We start from the raw sequence: 22,008 nt of genomic DNA, 5'->3' as shown, positions 1-22,008 counted from the left end.
AAGAATTGATCTTATAATGCAGCCTGCTGGAGAGCATAAACAATGACAATCAGAGGCAAGAATCATAACAAAACTTAAACATCTAAAAATTGTGACAACCAGCTAAGACAATAAACAAACAAAATAAAATCTTAAACATATGCAAGCATATGTACGGCCCTTGAGTAAAACAAATAACCCAGCAGTGGTTTGAGTGTAATATTTATACTCTTGGAACCTTCTTTGAGCTGGCTTGGGAATTTAGTTTGAATTCACACCCTCAAGGCGAGTTTATTGAGGGACGCTGTATAGAAAAAATCTTTGAAGTGATGTGCTTTGTTGAGGAACCCAGAGAACTCATTTGACCCATGTCTATTTAAAACACCTAATCAGGAGAATTTCTGAAATATAAATCTCGTCTACAGGAGGTAATTTTGAAGTAATCTAATCAGACTCAGACATGTGTCCATGTCTTAATTGGACAGGAAAAGACCGGCAGAGCGAGGGTCTGGAAGCAGATGTTCTTAGAAATCTACCAGCAGCAAATTCCAACATAGATAGATATCAAAAATCAAGGACAGCAGAGAATGCTGCCAAAATGATTAAGAGGAAAGGAAGTATGGACTTTCTCCGTCCAACAATGTGCTGTGGTATATTGCCGATATTGGCAGGGATCTGAGCACAGCAGCCAGTGATGTTGGTCTGTGTTGAGAGCTGTTTGGTCTCTCAGGGTATTTGATGCTGTTTGAGCATTTAAGTGACTTGTGAACAGGTAAGCCACTTCATGTAAATAACACACCTGGGAGATCTTGAGCACTGTCAACAATAATATCCAACGTGTCTGCACAATTCTCTAGTTAATTGGCCCGTTTTGCAGCTTGCTCACCAAATGATGATAATTTCACAAATTATCCATGCGTGAAAACTAGAATATTCATTCAATTTTTTTTATTCATGCTGAACATTTCAGCATTGCTGGCTGGGTGGTAAAATATACTAGCCCTTGTCTAGTCACGTTTGACACAGTCCCAGTTGTTTCAGACATTTTAATTAATGTTTTGATTGTAGATATAGGCAGTGGTAAGCAAGTAGCTTTTATTTTCGAAACATTTCCTGACTTATGGCGACATACACATATTTGCCTTACTTGAATGACATGTTCTCTTGCCTTTCCCATTCTGAAAGGTGGCCAAGAGAAATGAACCTCTGTGCCGCGTTATGTTTAGATCCCAGGGAAATGCAAAAACGTGATTCAAAAACATTGGTCACTGATATAAAATACAATGACAGACTTGAGAGGCCTCTTGAAGGAAATTCAGTTTGTATGTCAATCGGCATGAATTCAAAGGAATAAATATTTTTTAACATCTCAGGTTTTACATTGAAGCAAACGTACATAAAAGAAGACAAGTCTTACGTTTTTTTTATAAGGCTAAGAGTGTTTTAGATTATTGACTTTAATGAAACGGTGTGTGAAAATGTAATTCCAGTACAAGATGAAATAATTTGTAAATTGTAAAATTTAAATATCCTGATTCGGGTAAAGGTTAGTCATGTTAGCACACACATTCACAAGTGCAATTTGATCTCTCTCTGGGCACATGAGAGAATGTTACAGCATGACTAACCTTTAAATTCCTCCTGAGGGGTACCTTAAAGTTTGTTGCAAATTTCACAGCAATCCATCCAATAGCTGCTGAGACATGATAATAAAGACCACAAACTTCTCTGTGCTCCTGAAGGAATTAAATTGGATTTTCTGGAAGCTGCAAACGCCTGCAAACGCCTGCAAAACTCTGATAGCTCTAAGAAAACCCAGGGACCTTATGAGGTCTTTCTATATCCTTTTAAAAAGAGGGAAAGGAAAACTTACCACGAGCACAACAGGGCAGTGTTCAGTAATTCAGCTGAAGTGTTGCTAATGATCTACCTGCATCACACAGATGACTACAGTTTCTGACCTCCAGAGTTTGCAACTGAATCAAACGGCTCCTTGAAAGGATGCTCTTTAAAATTCACTTCAGATCTCGTTAACGAACATTTCACTAACTCCCCGAATGAAGAGGCCATGACACTGATTTGACCGATGAAGGTGGTGAGTCAGAGAGGGCTGCAACGTGATATAATTGTGTCATGTGCTGACCTCGAGCACACCTTACATGTCTGTGCATTTCTCATTGCACGTGTCATTCAGTCAGGGGAACATATAAATTAAAAAAAACTTCGAGGCTGAGCAGGTTAAGGTTAATTCAGCAGAGACAACTTGACATGAAATTGCACAAAACAGCAATGTGATAATATTTTTATAACCCTTTAAGGCAGTTGAAGTAGGCCAGGGTGTTTCTTAATTAATGATCACACCTCCCCTGCTGTAATTTTTATTGATGTGACACTACAATAAAGGTGTGAGCTCTCAAATATTAGAGTTTAGGTCAGAAGAACAGAAAAGATACTCAGTGGTCGGAGTTTCTCCTCCATTAAACAATCCTTGAGACGACGATAAGGAGACTGTGTGTGTGTGTGTGTGTGTGTGTGTGTGTGTGATTCTGCGTGCATAAGCTTGATTGATCATCTGTGTACAAGCATTTGTGATAGAAGAACACTGGAAGCAGCCTGTGATTATGCATTGCTTATCTCATATTCATAGCAGGAATCTGCCATCCAGTCATGCATAATAACCAATTTTAGGACATGGAATCAGTACACACACTGTCTTCTTGTGAAGGCAGCTTTTTCCAGGCTTTGAGATTTCATGATAAGTGAACATTTATATAAATCCTTATTATGTTGCTTTTTGTGTTCACATGGTGGATGTTTAAATACTTTGTGTTCACAGAAGCCCGCTTTGGGGGTATAATTTCCTTTGAAGCTACATTTTTCTGCAATGACCTTGAATTGGCGTCAGCCAGGATAATTTTGTCTTTCATAACACATTTACACCAAAGTTGGTCCTCTAAAATATCCCCATTTAGACCAAGGTCGGAAACTGTGACGCTGATATTGAGCATTTGGCTGCGGCTGGTTAAAGTGAGATTTACAGCTTGTATACACTGATATGTGGACTTTGTTATAAAAAAAAAAAAGGTTTTGAATTTTATGCTGCTATAATTATATTAGCTGAAGATATAGATCTGCTTCAGTGTTTTGTTTTTTCCAATATATCCTGGATCACCACTTTTCTTCATTTTATATTTGGAAATATCTCGTACTCGTACTCGTCGTTTTCCGCTTATCCGGGACCGAAGAAATTTGAAAAAGAAAATATGACCTTGAATATTCTCTTTAAGACATCCAACAAAACAACATGAACTGGTGGATGCAGACATCAACAGTAGAATTTGTATTAAAGTGCACATTTAAATGTTACAAAAACAAAGAGAGAGTTAATCAATTTAATTGTCCATTAAAAAAATGTGCCATATTATAGAAATCTCTAAAAACTGTCAGCATATTGTGGACACAAGCCGTCCATATCAACACCTTCCAGATGGGATCAAGGCTTTATTGTTCAGTTGTGACCTCTAGACACAGCCGGACATCCCATAAATATATCAGTCTGGCCTCATTAAATTTTAACAAAAGCTCAAAGACAAAGTCTTATTATTGAGTTATAGCTACCTAAACTCTGCTGTTTTCTTTTGGAGCTTTGATTTTTGACATTTAGGCATAAACATTTAGAACATGTGAGTGCTGTATATGGATCTAAGTGTGTGAAAAAAGGGTGGGATCATGCAGTTCTGTTGAGATGAGTACTTAGATTCTCTTCAGCAATAAGATTTTTCTTGTTAGAATAAATAGAATAAAGGCATGTTTTCTGTTTTTCTTTTATTGTTGTTAGAAGTAATTAAGGCTGGTACAGTTGGTAGCACTGTTGCCTTGCAGCAAGAAGGTCCTGGGGTCGAATCCAGGCCTGGGGTCTATATGCATGAAGACATAATACTAAACCAATTTCCTATGATGATATGCACTGACATTGAAACTTTAAGTGATTGGTCCAAGGGACCTATTTCATTTTGTACCTTTACAGTTTTACTTTAACAATGAATCAAACATTAGGATGTTACACTTTTATCTTCAGCTGTATCAAGGTAGGATCACAATTTTCATCTGCTAGATCAGGGGTCTAAAAAGCTGCAGCTACAGAGCTGCAAGTGGCTCAGTTAATATATTAAACAATGACATATTGTCTTGTTTTTTGTTTCATTCTTTTGTTTTGTGCTCCATGAAAAAACACTGGCCCCACCCTGGTAAATTTGGTCTAGAACTGCCACTGGATGGATGGATGGATGGATGGATGGATGGATGGATGGATGGATGGATGGATGGATGGATGGATGGATGGATGGATGGATGGATGGATGGATGGATGGATGGATGGATGGATGGATGGATGGATGGATGGATGGATGGATAGATAGATAGATAGATAGATAGATAGATAGATAGATAGATAGATAGATAGATAGATAGATAGATAGATAGATAGATAGATAGATAGATAGATAGATAGATAGATAGATAGATAGATAGATAGATAGATAGATAGATAGATAGATAGATAGATAGATAGATAGATAGATAGATAGATAGATAGATAGATAGATAGATAGATAGATAGATAGATAGATAGATAGATAGATAGATAGATAGATAGATAGATAGAAGTAATGGACCACAACAATTGTTAATTGTTGGGATCAGCTCCAGCCTAAATGAGATGAAGTGGCTAAAAATTGATAAATGACTTACAAATAGGAACACCTGCCCCAGATTTTTTTTATCTTTCCGTTGGAAAGTGTACCCTTTTGTTGGGAGTGCAAATACATTAGGGTTGATTGGCCAAAAAAAGGGTGTGAAGATTTTGCACTTGCAAAATGGAGTGATTACCAGAATTTCTGCATCCTTTTGATTCTTAACATTGAAAAGAGACAGTCTACACTGCTCAAGTAAACAATGTCTCTCTCTGTCCCAACCCAGACTTTCCACAATTAAATTAAATATTCTGGATGTATTTAGGGGAAATGTTGTCTATTTTTATGTATATTTATGTAAATTACAGTGATTGCCAAAAGCAGGATTTTTCTTTGCTGACCTTTGCTGTTTGTGACCAGTGCAGTGCAGGGTGAAAATGTCACTGTTCCCTGTAAACAGGTGCCACTTCGGCCACATGATGGTCTTGGAAAGACAGGGCAGGCGCTAATGTGCTTTCTGAGATTTAAAAGCAAAGAAACACCAAAGCATCACTGAATTAATTTCTATTTTTACCTACATTCTCGTGCGTACCAATGGAGTTGACGAGTTATATCAATATGGTGATATATCTAATGAAATTTGATTTTTTCAGGTCATCCCTCAATCTTTGAGAAATGAAGGGACCAGTGAGATAATGTAACCCTGTTTAATATGTAAAAGTTGGTTTGGTAGGAATGTTGGTCCAGAAATTTCAAACAGAATTCACTCAGTGAGGAATAAGGTTGATAGGAATAAAATCAAGAACACTTTTTTAAATAGAAAGTTAAACTGATGAACAAGGAAACACAACAGTTGAGTGAATTTGTTTGAATAAATTTAAAAAAAGTCAGACATTAATGTAATTTTTCTATTTGAAAATGGCTCACTGAATGTGATTTCTTCAGGGTACAGCGAGACAGCATGTCTCAGTGCAAATTATTCACATCTGGAATTGTTCAGTGCATTTATGCCAGTAAATGAGAACAGCAGTAAATGAGCTTCTGAGCCAAAGCATGTACTAGGTGGAAGGGATGTGCAAAATTTGGAGCTAAAAGCCAAAACAGAGCAGTCTTAGTGAATCTGGGTTTTTGTGTTGCATATAAAAAAAAGAATGGTTTATCTAGGAATTGTTAATTTGCAGATAAAAACATTACTTTGTCATTTGTTGCTCCTGACCACTGACTGTGTAAATGACAGACATTGTGTCCCATTTAAAAATGTAAGCCACTAAAAAATTACTTCATAGAGAAACATGCACCTCCTCAATGGCCCTGGCTCTAAAATACATACATTTGAAGAATCAAATTCCCTTCTAATCCCTTGATTCCTAGCAAAATAAGTCAATGTTCACATGTTAAATGCCTTCTCTGAACCGGCTTCTATTCTTCTATGTGAGCTTCTCACCTGTCACAGAGATTAATGTGAGATGGTGCAGTGATGCCTCCCACTGAGCATGAGGTCACTCCAGCTTTGACTTGGTAGTAGGATCCTCAGATAATGCTCAACTGAAGGCTGACGGGAAGGTTTTGTAGAGCTGCACACTGACTGTAATTGAGATATGTGCTTCAGCTGGAGCTGTTATGCTACTACTCAACTGCTCTCATTGTGAGCTTGGCTCCAGCCGTACTGAAAATAAAAAAAGTCTGTAATAAGTAAATTAAAATAATGAAAAATACTACAGTCTTAATTGCATTTACTTATGGTTGGAAATGAAGCATGGTTGTCTAGACCAGTGGTTCTTGTGACTACATATTTCTGTATAAACTAGATTTGTTTGTCTGGTAAAGTGCCTTGAGACGACTTTTGTTGTGAATCGGCATTATATAAACAAATTGAATTTAATTAATTGTTCAAGCATCAATCATGAGGCTGGCATAATAACCAGAGCAATCAGTAACAACCATTTTCAACAGACTTTGTTGCCTGTTTAAGAGAAAGAAACGGGACCGTATCTCCCCATCCACCCTGAAGCACTGTGCTGATCAGCTGTCTCTTCACAGACATTTTTAACACCTCACAGACGACATGTCAGGTGCCAGGCTGCTTCAAAGCATCCATCATCATCCCTGTCCCCAAAAAACAAAGGACCACAGGACTAAATGACTTCAGACCTGTCACCCTGACCTCTGTGGTAATGAAGTTCTTTGAGCGCCTTGTGTTGACCCACCTTCAATCCATGACAGAACCATTTCTGGATCCCCTGCAGTTTGCCTACAGAGCCAACAGGTCTGTGGATGATGCAATAAATATGGCCCTTCACTACATCCTGCAGCACCTGGACTCCCCAGAAATCTTTGCCAGGATCCTGTTTGTGGACTTCAGCTCTGCTTTAACACCATCGAAACAGTGGAGATCATAGACTTTAGCAAGAGCACAGGCCCACCCACCCCCATTATCCTGTGTGCTTCCCCAGTTGCCATTTTGGACTCCTTTCGTTTCCTGGGCACCATCATTGCTCACGATCTCAAGTGGGAGCTGAACATCACCTCCCTCACCAGGAAGGCTCACCATAGAATGTACCTACTGTGGCAGCTGAAGAAGTTCAGCCTGCCAAAAACAATGATGGTGCACTTCTACTCTGCCATCAATAAGTCCATTCTCACCTCCTCCACCACCATCTGGTACGCTGCTGCCGCCATCAAGGACAAGGGCAGGCTGGAGCGTATCATTGCAGAGATAGTGATTGCCTGCAATCCTCCTTCTCTTCAGAAACTGCATGTTAACCCCTCCTACCCTGGACACAAACTGTTTCAGACTCTCCTCTCTGGCAGGAGGCTGCGGTCCATCAGGACCAAAACCTCTCACTGGAAAAACAGCTTCTTCCCGTCTGCAGCAAGCCTCATTAACAAGGCCCTGGTTCCCCTCTGACAAATAGTACGAATATCTCAGCACATGTAAATACTATTTAATTTAATTCTATATTGTTGTTATTGTATATTTTTAATATTTGCCACGGTGCTCTATTTTTCTCATAATATTCCAACACAACTTGTTTTTGTTTTTAACTACATATTTCCAAATGTATTTATGTCAGCTGTATGTTTGCTTATGTGTAGCACCTTACCACCAAAGCAATTTACACAAACATTTGAAACACTACTTGGCAATAAAGTTTTTTCTTATAGTAATACTGATTCTGATTAGTTGTTTACATGACAACAAAACATAACCAACAATGCACTATAATCTTTCTTCTGAAGCAGTTTTTATTCACAAAGTGAAAAGAAATAATGTGCAGTTGAAATACAAATAGCAAAAACCAGAGAATGCAAGATGGATGGATGGATGGAAAGATGGATGGATGGATGTTTGGACAAATAGGTAGATGTGCAGACAGACAGAGTAGAATTCCTGTCACCTGTTAGTTGAAGGCTTTTGTGGAACACACAACAAAGGAGAAACAATAATGTTTAAATGTCCAGAATATAATTCCTCCTGTTAGAGGAGGGATATCTGCATTTGAATGCAACATCATATATATTTTGCATCCAGAAAAAGACAAGTTGCACATTCCCTTCAGCTAACATTTGTGAGCTAAGTTACAAGACAGTTAAATGATGGCAAGGGAGAAAATACATTCTTTAATTTTTCCCCTTTCCTTTAAGACTTTATATTGATAAACCCACTGGATACATTTCAAAATTGTTATTATAAGGAGATACCAAAAGCAGGAAACACTATTATGTGCAAACAGAGCTGTATACAGAGTGGTAGTAATCTAATGAGGTCATATTATCCAAATGGAGTTATGCAGGAAACATATGCAGGCAACAAATGCACCTACTCTCGTTCGTTGCTTTGCGTTTGTCTCCATGGGTCCCTCCCACAGAGGTATACTGTTAAATAGACAAACTGTCTTCATATCTCATTACCAGACACACAGAGCTGCAAACAACATGTCCCCGTAAAGTGATTAAGTTTGCTACTAAGCAGAACGAGCGCAGACCGGCAAACAGATGGAACATCTGCACACATGGTGTCTGCATTACGCTGATTATCTATCTGCCTGTCTGTGCGTGCACAGCCATTCTTCCCCTGCTACAGGACGGCTTCCTTGCTGACTGAAGCTGCATGTCAGCGCATATCATCAGCATGTGTGTGCAAAGCTGCTGGCAAATTTCTGGGAACATACATCCATCAATCAATGCCAAACAGCTGCTCCTCATGTGATTCTGAGGCTATTGAAATACAGCAACAGCCAGTTATGTCTTTGGACTTTTTCTGCTTTCACATTTTCTATCTGATCTGTTATTGGAAAAGTGAGGAAAATGGAGGTTAAAAGAAGTGTCAAGGCTAAAAACACATCTGAAATTGAAACACATTTAAAAAAAAATATGTCTCTAGGAAGCAAGAACAAAACTCAGCAAACTCAAATATTTCATGCAGGTATCTCCTCACCTAAAAATGGATGGCTGTAAATGTTAGCAAAACACACCAGTTCATACATAAAATTACAATGTATTTATGACAGGCTGGTTGTAACAAAGTGCTAAAAGATTTGACCTAAAATTGGTTCACTGGTTCACACATGGGTTCCTACCTTTGGATTTAGGAACCTTTATTACACCTGATTGAGTCATAGGTCATACTTAAACAGCTTAACAAAAAAAAAGTTAACTTTTTTTCTGAAAAAAGAATTAAAAAGCAGGATTATTTTAAACAAATTGGAAAATTATTGGCTGTTGACAGGAAATATGAAGAAAAAGGTTGTACTTTGATATTTGTCTGAACAAAAAATGCAAAGAGAATACACTCCGTCTTAGTTGTGTTGTGTAAAAGTCATTTATAACCCCTCACTTAACCAAATATTCCAAAAAAAAAACTATGAATTGGTGCAAAATGTAATTTTTTGGAGTTGGTTGCTTTGTTCAATTGTTTTGTGTTAGGAATTGCAGGTTCTACTTAAAACAGTTTAACAAAGCAGCCAAAATTCCAAGAAAAATAAATTTTCAGGAATATTTGGCTAAGCGAGGGGTTATGAAAGACTTTTACACAACACTATTATTTTCTTTGAATTGTTTGCTTTTCTACAAACCTTTTATGCTATCAACCTAGTTGTTGTACCAGCAGCATCAGGTTAGGGATCACTAGGATATGCTGTTAACACATGATAACACTCCGTAAAGCCATTTTATTTAATGACGTCACCTCCTATTGATCGCTACTGAAGTAAAAACATTTACACACAGCAGAGCTTGATATATAACAGCAGGTAATCATAAAGAGAATAGGCTTATCTTGTTTAACCATGAACTGAATGTATGAGGAACACTTTGTCTCACTCACGGGAACTTTGAAACTTCGTTAATAATATTTTATGTATTGAGGTAATATTGCATGTCATGATTCACCCTATTTTCCCAGTGAGAACTGGTCCGAGCACAGGGTTTAGTTTAGGGATGCTGGGATATTACTTGTGCTGCTCTGAAGGTGCGTTCAGCATTCGTACCTGCTGCTCATCTTGTTTTTATTACTTGTGTACCTTTCTGTCTTTGTCAATCTGTGCAGCTCCAGAGATTGAAACGCTCCCTGTCCTTCAAGACCATGATGCGCAGCAAGAGCGTGGAGAACTTCTTTCAGAGATCCTACAGTGATGCTCGCTTGCCCGCAGACTTTATCACAGACCCACCGCCACCCTCCCCCCCTCTGCCACCCGGTTCCCCTCTCGTTGGCGAACGCTCGCCCTCCATTTCGCCATCTCTTAGCCCCAACCCCTCCATCTGTTCCCACTCACCGTCTCTCAGCCTTTCCCCATCACTACCTGCCAAGCCCCCCCGAGCTCAGATTAACCACTGCTTTCAGGACCACACCTTTCGGAAGCCCACCAACTGCCAGCACTGCAAGCATATGATAGTGGGTAAGTTGCTATAGCTGTTCTCACAAGAAAACTCTTCCGTGTTATTATATACAGCACAAACTGATGACCATTTATAGAAAGAATATAGGCATGTACGTGTAACAGAGCACCTTGAGGACATAAAGACACTGTCCTGTTTTTAAAAGGTGCATTGAGAAACAAAATTGCTAATTCTGCTTTGTGTGTACTAGGATCAATGACATCACAAGAGGTAAGGAGAGGGTGAAGAGCATGCATTAGCAAACTCTACAACAAACAAATGAAATTTCATATACAGTCATATTCAATAAATTAGAATATGGGTTCCGACAAGGTTTAACCTTTAGAAAACCTTCAGAGGTTTAACCTTTAGAAAATAACAACCACAAACTGATATTAAACATATTCTTCCTTAAGCCATGTTTCTGTATTAAATTTATTTATTCATTGGTCTGATGTAATATTCTAATCTTAAATGTTGGGTTTTTATTAGCTGCAAGGAAAACAGTGATGGAGTTACTGTAGTAAATTACCTTTTCAATAATAATTTATTGAATATGACTGTATATTCTGCCAAACTCGTATTACTTGTAATATACTTTATGTGATGTCATCAGAGGCGTGCACATATAAGTTTGTTTTTGGGAGGGTTTAGGATTTTAATAAGGATTTGCAACAAAATAGCAAAAAACCAGAAGCGGAGCATGGGATGTCATTCCAGATGTCTAAAGTCAGTTTAAGTGATTTTACAGACAAGTCTGGTTTTAAGCAGTTTTTCTACTCGTATATATTGTACAGATGACCCTAAACTCAGCGTGTCAAACTGTGTTTTTATTGGCTCTACTTAAAAGACATTTAATTAACCTGACTTATTTTCTTCAGTGCATCTGAAGTGCAGATTTATTTTATATCTGATTTGCTGCTTCTGTGAGCTAACAGCTACTAGTGTATCTGCTAAATGTGTTTCCTTTCAGTATGACTGATTACAGCCTCCAACCTGCTCCCTCATGTTTGCGGCTATGCTATTGTTTTGCATGCATTGTGGGGTTTATTTTTGTAATGCAGCACCCCACTCTGGCTGCACTCATCAGCAGTCCTCAAATAAAGTCTAGCCTCTTTCTCCCTTGTTAAGCTGATTAAGTAGAATCAATTTTCCTCTTTAAAGTTAAAACTGTGCTTTCTTCAAGCCATGTAATTTTTACCCCATGTTTCATAAGTGGCTTGTTGATGTTATCCTCATCTGCAGCAAATTCAGAAATCAGTTTTTTTGGTTTAAAGACAAAAACGATTTTGGCCCCTTCCTCCTTAAAAACATAATAAACAGTGATTATCTCATCATAAACAAATTAGAAAGAAAACATCTGGAGACTGATTTTTATCATTCTAATACTAAACATAAAAGGAAAATGCTTGATGAATCTCTTCTAAATCGATTATGTCTAAAATATCTCCAGCTGGTTTTCCATCTTGCCATTTTTTAGGAGGAACTGTTAATTATGAGCTGTTAGCATCAGCACCTGCAACACTGTCAGCTGGATAAAAACTAGGGCAGAGCTTGATAACCTAAGAAGATGGAAATCTACTCCTGTGATCTGTAGGCAATTTTGTTCTCTTCACATCTTTCCGTTTTTTGTTTTTTTTTATGTTTTTGCTTGTTTGTGCTGCATCAATGTCTGCGTCCCTTGCCTTTAATTTTTTCTCTATCTCTCTCTGCAGGAAACTCCAAACAAGCTCTTCGGTGTAAAACGTGCAAGATGGCTGCTCACCTGTGGTGCACGTCAGAACTCTCGCAGCAGCAGTGCCATGGAAAGGTATACACACTTTTATGCCGCATTTATTTTTTTGAACATTGGCAGTTTTCTCATAATAGGGATTTCAATGGGAGAATATGTCAGAATTTTGCTTTATAATATACATGCATTAAGAAAATTATGTTGATATAAAAATGATTTCATACCAACTATGAAGAATACAGCTGGAAGTGTCATGGATCAGGGATGCTTGCTGCAGCAGAACCCTAGCCAGCTCACCACCATTATGAATTCAACCTACGCACACTTTCACACAACGTTCATTTTAGTACATGCCAAGTTGTACATTGCGCCAGAAGTTTTTTGTGCGTAAGTACACTTTGTACACGAGGCCCCTGAATTTGTTCCAGTGTGAAAGGCTGCAGGCTGAGTCAAAAGGGGCTGTAGAAAACAGAAACCACTCAAACATCTCACAGAAAACTTTCCTCAGACCAAAGTCAGCGACTGGCAGATATCTAAATGTATCTTACTGAAGATAATTCAGCTAAAAAATGAGTTAAGAAATCCCTGTTTATAATGGGAATCATTGTAGTCATCATAATTTTCTTCAGCTGTTGTGGTTTATGGAGTGTTTGAGTCAAACTTTAGCTGAAACAACGGTGGAAACCCTTGCAACTTCAACTCTCCCTCTATCTGATCTTCATCTGAAGTGTATCTATCAGTCATGGAAAAGTCTAAGGGTGTATTCACACCTGCCACTTTTAGTCTGCTTTAAACGGACCAGAGTTCGTTTTCCCCGTTGGTCAGACTGAGACCCACTTTTTGAGGTGGTCTCGGTCCTCTTCCAAACGGACTCTGATGCGGTTCGCTTATGGTCTGAATACGAACCGGCCCCGATCTGAACCAACTACAAAAAAACGTACGTCTTTTTGGACTTAACAAGCCACCGTAGCTGGTAGCAAAGGTGTACGTTGTACTGAAATCATACCTGATAAGCTGTATGTTGCTTAGCAATGCTACTGTCATGTTGTGGTACATGGCATATTTGTTCTCCTACGCCGTTCCAAAATTATAAATACAACTTCACAAAATCTGTGTTGAGCGAGCTGCTCTTGACTCTCACAATAATATTGCAGCTGTAATAACGGCACAAATATACAGAACAGAGGTGCTGCACGAAGCACGTCTACAGTGGTTTTCCTAGATTTCCGGGTCTGTGCTCTGTCCCGCCCCCGTCATTTCTGTCCAATGGGAGCAATGATCGTCACCTGCGTGGCTTTGTTTACAAGTAATAGTTCACTTGCAAAAAGTACAATGTGAAAATAAACCGCACCAAACAGAAAAATAAGGTTCACTTTTGGACCAAACAAGCGGACTAAAGGACTTTCCTGGTGTGAATAGACCCTAATAGACTAGATGAAAGTGCTTCAGAGTCTCTGTGGGAAATTGGCAAAATTCCCTTGCTGCTTCCTTTCAACCTTCACTGTCTAGTGTCGATTCTTTCTGCCTCGTATCACATCATTGACCAGAAAAATAATTTTTCTTGTTTAAGAAGTGTGTTTTGATGAAATCCTGCAATGGAAATCTATAGTTTAGCTTCAGTGTTTTTTATGATTTTGTAAAGATGTGAATTAAAATAAATACATCAATCTTTTAATCCGGAATGCACGGTGATGCAGTTGGTAGCACTGTTTCCTTGCAGCAAGAAGGTCTTGTGTTCGACTCCTGACATGGAGTTTGCATGTTCTCCCCTTGCATGCGTGCGCTCTCCGGGTACTCTGGCTTCCTCCCACAGTCCAAAAACATGACTGTTGGGTTATTTGGTCTCTTTTAAAATTGCCCTTAGGTGTGAATGAGTGTGTATGTGGTTGTTTGTCCTGTGTGTGTCTGTGTTGTCTTGCGATGGACTGGTGACCTGTCCAGGGTGTACCCCGCCTCCCGCCCATAGGCAACGATGTTTTAATCAAAATGCTATTTTCATGTAATATTTATGTGGACGTCACACCAAGTCGTACATTTGGCACTTTGTTGGGTTTCTTTTGAGAAAAGAAAAAAATGTCTTATTTGGCACCAATCTATCATAAATTACAAAGATAAATAGAAAGTTTAGATTTGGGTCACAAAAAAACTTAACTATAGATATTTATACAGTCCTTTATGCAAAATGATTATACAGTGCGATTTCTGTTAACTTTCCAGATATTAGTATGCAGCAAGAGATGAGAACGTCTGAAAGCAACCTCAAATATTTAAGGAGCACTTTATTGAAGACAGCTCAGTGCAGCCTGACAGCTTTGCACAATCAGCAGGACATGTAGGATAGTGAAAGGGGCATAGAGATGTAATGTATACCTGCCTATAATCAGCAGATTGCATTAGAAGCTTAAAGTATATTTCATTTTGCTCCTTAAAATCACAGAGACTCAGAGACATAGAAAAACTGATCTTAGCTGAAACACTTACTGTGCTTAATTCAGTGTAAAATTGCGATCATGGAGACCCCAAACATAGACTTCTTTGACCACGCTTGTATCTAAGCAATACATACACAGTAAAGTGGTCTAGTGAATTTGTTGTTCAGTATTAAGGACTACAGATAAATAGAGAAATAATTTCTTCTCCTGCATTGGGTGCTCCGCTCTGACAGTGCTCACATGCACGTCAGTGTGCCTTTCTGTGTTTTTGATCCAGTCATTTTCAAATGACTTCATTAGAGTCCCTAAAATCACTACACAGTCGAGTCTATTTTTCTACGGGTCGAATCTGTATAGAGAAAGTAATGGAAGCTGAAAAAGTCTTTCTGCTTTCTGCTCTCCTCCATTAGTCTGGAGCATTCAAGCGAAACTTCAGTTCGCCGATGCTCGTCAATGACCAATTGGCTGTCGTCAAGGAAGTTCGGCCAAGCCAAGGTGAGCAATCACAGAGTGCTTGTGTGTGTGTGTGTATGAAAAAGTGAGTGAACAGGTTTGTTTGCGTCTCTGCGCTTTTGTTTTGTAACTTTGTTCTGTCTAGTGATTTGGGGTATTTTTAGATTTTTGTGCGCTTGCATTTGTACTGTAACAAACCCAGAGCTGCCTCCCTCTCACCTGACAAGCACGGAGGCATGAAGTGGGAAAAAGATAGAGAAGAAGAACAACGTCAGCCTTGCTCCGAGGCTGGTGGATGGTCTGAACTCTGAAAGTATGTGAATAAATATTCATAAGCCGTGATGTTTATGTTTTTTTAATCTGTTTATGATTTGTGTTGTATACCTCCGGACTGTTGAAGTTTAGAGACAGGCACTGCAGTTTGCCTGTTTAAAATCTTCATAAACATTTAAATGCTTGCTAATTTATGATCAGCATGATCTTTCCAACGCGGTCCTGAGTTAAGTTACACCTCATGATTCAGGTTTTGAACGCATGTTGAGTTTTTAAAGCTTTCCTTTTTTTCCCTGGCCAAATAGGACTTGAGTATATTTCTTCTTTTTCATCTTTGGATCAGAACTTGTTTTTTCTAGGTAAGATATTAAGTTTACAAGAAGCTTACAAGAATGAGTAAAGATGGAATTTCAGCAATATATTTGTAATAAACTAATGCCCCTTTTACACTACAGCATATCTGCTTTCCATTTCAATGGTGTAGGAAAATGCACAGCTTAGGTTATTTACACTTTGGTCAATAATGTGCATTTCTCCTTGATTAGAATCTGACACTGTAGCATGCAGTTATTTGAAGGTTGCAAACATTTTGCAGCATAAATGTCCTGAATGAATGCTGATGCCATATATACTACACATTTGATTCACTGCGAGGTAATTGACATATGTGCTTACAAGAGGAAAGAGGCTAGACTTTATTTGAGGACTGCTGATGAATGCAGGTGATGCATTACATAAATAAACCCCACAATGCATGCAAAACAGCAGCACAGATGCATACACGGGGTAGCAGGTAGGAGGCTGTAATCTGTAATGCTGACAGGAACCACATTTAGGAGAAATACTAGTAGCTGTTAGCTGATAGGAGCAGCAAATGTTGCTGCAAAAACCCGATAATATTATTTATTGTAATGCTATGCTATGCAGACACTCCGTCCGCACCGAAAATCAACTCCCTTTCACATTCTAAACTGTTGAATTGATGCAAGCAGGACATACCTTCAGAACAGGTCAGCTAAAATTACAGCTAATAATTATTTGACCATTATGGGGAGACTCAGAGTGTTAAAATTTAGGTGCCAGGTGTTCACTTCATGTGGTAACATGGAAAACAAAAACAAAAAAAATAGTGGCACTAATGAAAACTGTCATGACACAGTACAAAATTCTACTCCCTTCGTCTCAATACACATCCTAGGACAGAGCTGGGCTTCCTGATGAACTTATCTAACTGTGTCTTCTCAGATGTCGATAAGCTGCTGCTCCAACAGAGAACACTATAGAACCGGGGTGGGCAAACTTTTTGACTCGTGGGCCACAATAGGTTCTAAAATTTGACAGAAGGCGCAGGCCAGGAGCGGATGGATGTAATATTTGTGTGAACTAATATAAATGACATGTAAAAGCCATAACACGAAAAGGGTTCTGTCCTTTTAATAGATAGTAAAGCATGGAAATGCAAGGCTTATTGTTCCAATTATCTTCCAGATGCATTTTTTTCACAGCACACTAATGAAACCCAAAGGGGCCATAAATGGCCCCCGGGCTGCAGGGCCCCATACCTGCAATAGAAGATGGCTTATGCCACCACTAAGTCAAAAAAATTCTTCAGGAGCATCCCTTGCACTCTAAAACCTCAGTCTTCTCAGCAGATAGATTTTACTCTGGCCCTTACTGTAAAGGCCACCATTGTTGTGGCTTCAGTCCAGTTTATTGTTCAAATGAACACCAAGGTACTTCTAAGAAGCCAATATCTCACCTCAGTTCCCTGGATTTTACCGAGCAAAGTCATACAAACCACAAGATCTCATGTCCCGATAAGTTGTTACACCCTTAGTAGCTACTGTTGAGCTTCGTAGGATGTGATCTACACCATGCTGACTAAGTCTCAGCATTTCATGCTGGGACTTTTTGAACAACTCATGGCTCAAGGTGCAATTAACCTGCAGCACCATCATCACCTCAAAGCCTGGGACTCTGCCGGGGCCTGCTGAGTTCCCAGTCTGTCAAAGTCACAATGTCCTCATACTTGCTACAATACAGAACTCATGTTACTCATGATTACTATGATATTATTAATAGGACTGTAACAAGATCTTGTGGTATTCAAACGCCACTATAGTTCTCATAAAAATGAACTCCATCTCACAATCCGCTATCCAGCTGCTGTTAGCACATAATTTTGTTTGGTGATGTAAGAGTACTACTATGTAATATTATCTATTATGTTCCCTAGATATCAAAATATGTGCTTTAGGCTTGACACCATGACTCTATTTTTAAAAACTCTTATTTTGAAGTAAGAAAGGAAGCAGTTCATGAGTTGCTCTGCTGTGCTGATAGTTAATAAATTGATACTTCTTGTTGAGCTAGTCAACAACTCTATCAAAAAAGCCTTAAATAAGCCTCCACTCGTTTTATCTGGCAGCATTTTGGTTACTTAGTAGAATAATGAAACTATAACAGAGTGACAGACAAAATACAAATAACTTGTAAACACTGTGAGAATACCACAACTCGTATTAGCATCTGTTTCCCTGTTTTCCATCAGTGTTTAACCAAAGGGCTATTTTGGGCGATATTTTGTTTGTTTTTATGTTTTTTATATGAGTCTGGGCAGCATTAGATCATCTTAAATGCAAAATCTGAAATACTTCATACATGTTTTTATTCTGTGTTTGAAAACAGGAATATATTTTGGCAATAAAATTGAACAAGCATAAAACAACACAATATTGACCAGTGAAACGTGGACTGACATCTACTACAATAATAAGGATTCTATTAAAACACGGTTTGTGGTTTTCAAAATCTTTTCTCTATTTACAAAAGCAAAAAGAAATTCTTGGAAGTATACTTAAATCCTCATCAAGTCTCATTCTCGTGAACCCAGTATTGTACATCCTTGTGTACTTAATATATCGTACAAGTACCTATTAGTACACTCTTTTGCTCATAAGGAGAATGAACTCTCCATGAGTGTGGTGAAGGATAGTTGGTGCTTTAGGTTACAATCTTGTTTTCACAAAGTCTGATTTGGCATCTGCTAAAACAAGAAGGAACATTTCTGTTTAGATGGCGAAGTTATAGAAAGAAAAAGCTGGAGTCAGTTTTAATTCAGTTACTCGGTTGCTTACATAAATAAAGCCCCACGGTCTTACACCTGCTATGAGAGAGGGATTTATGTGAAGCAAAATCAAGGCTTCTTATTTACTCCTCTTTAATTATTTCACTCTGCAAAAACACATCCTTCAGGAATGTTCACCCCCTAAATACTCCTTTGATTTTAGTATTGTGTCAGAATTTCAGTTTTTAGGGCTCCTGGTGAATATTTCTGACGAGAGCACAGAGGTACTTCATTCAGTATGAAATTGCAAATCGTCGCTGCTTCATCCTGCACAAACATATGTGACACCATAGAAAAAAATCCCTCTGCCGTTCAGCTTGTGTTGAGCTGGATGGAAATAGGAGCAGAAAATCGAATTCCTAACCTAAAATATGCTGCGGTAGCACTGAGCACTGCAGTCTACATGAAACGTAGAGATGAAGACTTTGAGAGGATTTCCATATTTAAAATATCTTATCTTATTCTCTTTGTACTTGGCCATAGTACCTAATATATCACAGCCCTAAATCTAAGACTCAGTAGAGTTATTAGAATGTCTTGATGTCTTTTTAACTTTCGGATGCTGTGCACTTTCAGATGTAAAGTGGGTCACTTTGGAGTGACTGGATTTCTGCTGTTATATTTAGTCCTCCAGATTCTCACAGGCACAATAGCTGTGATGTACAGCATTATCTCAGCTTGTCATCCTAATTGTAGCGTGTCTGCAGCAGAAGCTTGGAGTAATTAATAATTTATGTGTGTGATTTTTACTCAGATGTAAATATATGTGTGTTTGTGTGGTGTGTGTAGTTTCAGAAGCTGCGCGGATGCGTGTAGACCCTGTGTATGCTGCCTTGCGCTACGGGACGTCCTTGGCACAGATGAGCCGTTCCAGTTTTGGCAGTTTATCAGAATCACCAACACGCAGCTTGGTACGGCATCATTACCTTGTTCGTGTGGCTATAGAACAGATTAATGTGTGCTTTAGACATAAAACCTGGTTTGATTAATCCAGTCCACTCACGCACTTACTGACCAGGTACTGAGGTCATCCATAGGAATATATGTATAGTACAGAAAATTTAATAGATTGTCAATGTGTAGTGGGAACATTCCAGATTATTTTTATGCTTTAAATAAAGGTTAAACTAAAGCATTATGCAATACTTTGCCAAAATAAAAATCAAAAGGCCAAAGAACAAGGTTTAAAAACAAAGCATATATGGGCAGATAAGAGGGAAAAAAATCTTTACTATGGTGTTGTGTGCTTTGATCTTTTGAGTTGTTGTTGTGGTCACTTTGTGTCTTTCTGTTTGTGTTTTTGTTGCTTTTTATGTTTGTCATTGCTTGCTTTACTACAGTTTGGTTTAGTTAATTTTTGCTTTATTTATTTATTTATTTATTTTGTACAAGTTGAATACATTCCAAATTTAAGAAGTTCAAATTTATATATATATATATATATATATATATTTCCCATTTGCTTTAGATATCTTTACTTATCCATGGCTCCACTTTACTCCACTGCATCTTCCTGTCCAATCACCGTACACAGTGCAGTGCTGTGAAAAGTTGTTTGGGCCTTTGTTACACTTAAATGTTAACAAGTTTTAATTTTTGATAAAATAACCTTAATGAAATACAAAAACAAGTTTTCAGCGAATGATTTCATTTAACAAAGGAAAAAAGCAGTTACTGCTCCCTGAATCTAATAAACAGTAAAAACTGCCATCAAACATTTGTGATAACTGCCTGTTGGCTTGTTTAAGGTCCTCGCAAGTTATCTCAGTTAGATTTAAGCCTGGACTTGTACCAGGCTTCTCCAAAACGTTTGAGAGTTGGTCTTGCTGGTGTGTAACATTGTCCTGTTAGGTAACCAATGTGTGCTCAAGCTGAAGGTCATGAACTTATAGCCAGACATTCTAACTTCAGGTTGATTCCAGTAGAGAATGGATTTTAAGGTTCCATCAATTATGGCAAGTTGTCCACGTCCAGAAGCAGCAAAGCAGCCTACAGGTCCTTCTCAAAATATTAGCATATTGTGATAAAGTTCATTATTTTCCATAATGTAATGATGAAAATTTAACATTCATATATTTTAGATTCATTGCACACTAACTGAAATATTTCAGGTCTTTTATTGTCTTAATACAGATGATTTTGGCATACAGCTCATGAAAACCCAAAATTCCTATCTCACAAAATTAGCATATTTCATCCGACCAATAAAAGAAAAGTGTTTTTAATACAAAAAACGTCAATCTTCAAATAATCATGTAGTTATGCACTCAATACTTGGTCGGGAATCCTTTTGCAGAAATGACTGCTTCAATGCGGCGTGGCATGGAGGCAATCAGCCTGTGGCACTGCTGAGGTCTTATGGAGGCCCAGGATGCTTCAATAGCGGCCTTTAGCTCATCCAGAGTATTGGGTCTTGAGTCTCTCAACGTTCTCTTCACAATATCCCACAGATTCTCTATGGGGTTCAGGTCAGGAGAGTTGGCAGGCCAATTGAGCACAGTGATACCATGGTCAGTAAACCATTTACCAGTGGTTTTGGCACTGTGAGCAGGTGCCAGGTCGTGCTGAAAAATGAAATCTTCATCTCCATAAAGCTTTTCAGCAGATGGAAGCATGAAGTGCTCCAAAATCTCCTGATAGCTAGCTGCATTGACCCTGCCCTTGATAAAACACAGTGGACCAACACCAGCAGCTGACACGGCGCCCCAGACCATCACTGACTGTGGGTACTTGACACTGGACTTCTGGCATTTTGGCATTTCCTTCTCCCCAGTCTTCCTCCAGACTCTGGCACCTTGATTTCCGAATGACATGCAGAATTTGCTTTCATCCGAAAAAAGTACTTTGGACCACTGAGCAACAGTCCAGTGCTGCTTCTCTGTAGCCCAGGTCAGGCGCTTCTGCTGCTGTTTCTGGTTCAAAAGTGGCTTGACCTGGGGAATGCGGCACCTGTAGCCCATTTCCTGCACACGCCTGTGCACGGTGGCTCTGGATGTTTCTACTCCAGACTCAGTCAGAATGTTAAATTTTCATCATTACATTATGGAAAATAATTAACTTTATCACACTATGCTAATATTTTGAGAAGGACCTGTATATGGGAAGAAACTTGTGTCATCAGAAACTGAATTTGAATTTCTCAGACTGAATCTGTATTTGTGTAATTTGAAATGAAATGCATTGGTTTGAAAATGAATTTCACTTAATTGAAACTGAATTTATTGGTTTGAAACTGAATTCATTTGCTCAGAAAATGTATTTTGTTGAACTGAAAATTCAATTTCACCACTTTTACTTTCAGTTCTAAAAGTCAGTTTTTTGTGTCACACATCCGGGTCCTTGAAGCCACAGATTAATCAAACACAGATTCACCGATTCACGGATGTCATTCACTATTGCTGCGTCCAAACTGAGGGGCTGCATTCTTTGAAGGACGCATTTGTT

The 22,008-nt window shown here is 38.6% G+C and overlaps 1 protein-coding gene across 3 annotated transcripts in view; it reads left to right on the top strand.

Annotated features, from left to right (window-relative positions):
• LOC124862465 (SH3 and cysteine-rich domain-containing protein 2-like) overlaps positions 1 to 22,008 on the top strand; it is a 41,153-nt gene that overhangs the window by 3,472 nt on the left and 15,673 nt on the right. For 2 of the 3 annotated variants that reach the window (XM_047356410.1, XM_047356409.1), the window contains exons 2-5: positions 10,219 to 10,567; positions 12,263 to 12,357; positions 15,122 to 15,206; positions 19,354 to 19,475. In XM_047356410.1, the coding sequence (XP_047212366.1) occupies positions 10,219 to 10,567; positions 12,263 to 12,357; positions 15,122 to 15,206; positions 19,354 to 19,475 (651 nt within the window). The remainder of the gene's footprint in view (positions 1 to 10,218; positions 10,568 to 12,262; positions 12,358 to 15,121; positions 15,207 to 19,353; positions 19,476 to 22,008) is intronic. The other variant, XM_047356411.1, reaches the window with a different exon arrangement.

Source organism: Girardinichthys multiradiatus, chromosome X, assembly GCF_021462225.1.
Source record: "Girardinichthys multiradiatus isolate DD_20200921_A chromosome X, DD_fGirMul_XY1, whole genome shotgun sequence".
NCBI classification, from domain to species: Eukaryota; Metazoa; Chordata; class Actinopteri; order Cyprinodontiformes; family Goodeidae; genus Girardinichthys; species Girardinichthys multiradiatus.
The sequence above is the reverse complement of the archived record's forward strand: the minus strand, read 5'-3'. Positions and strand labels throughout refer to the sequence as shown.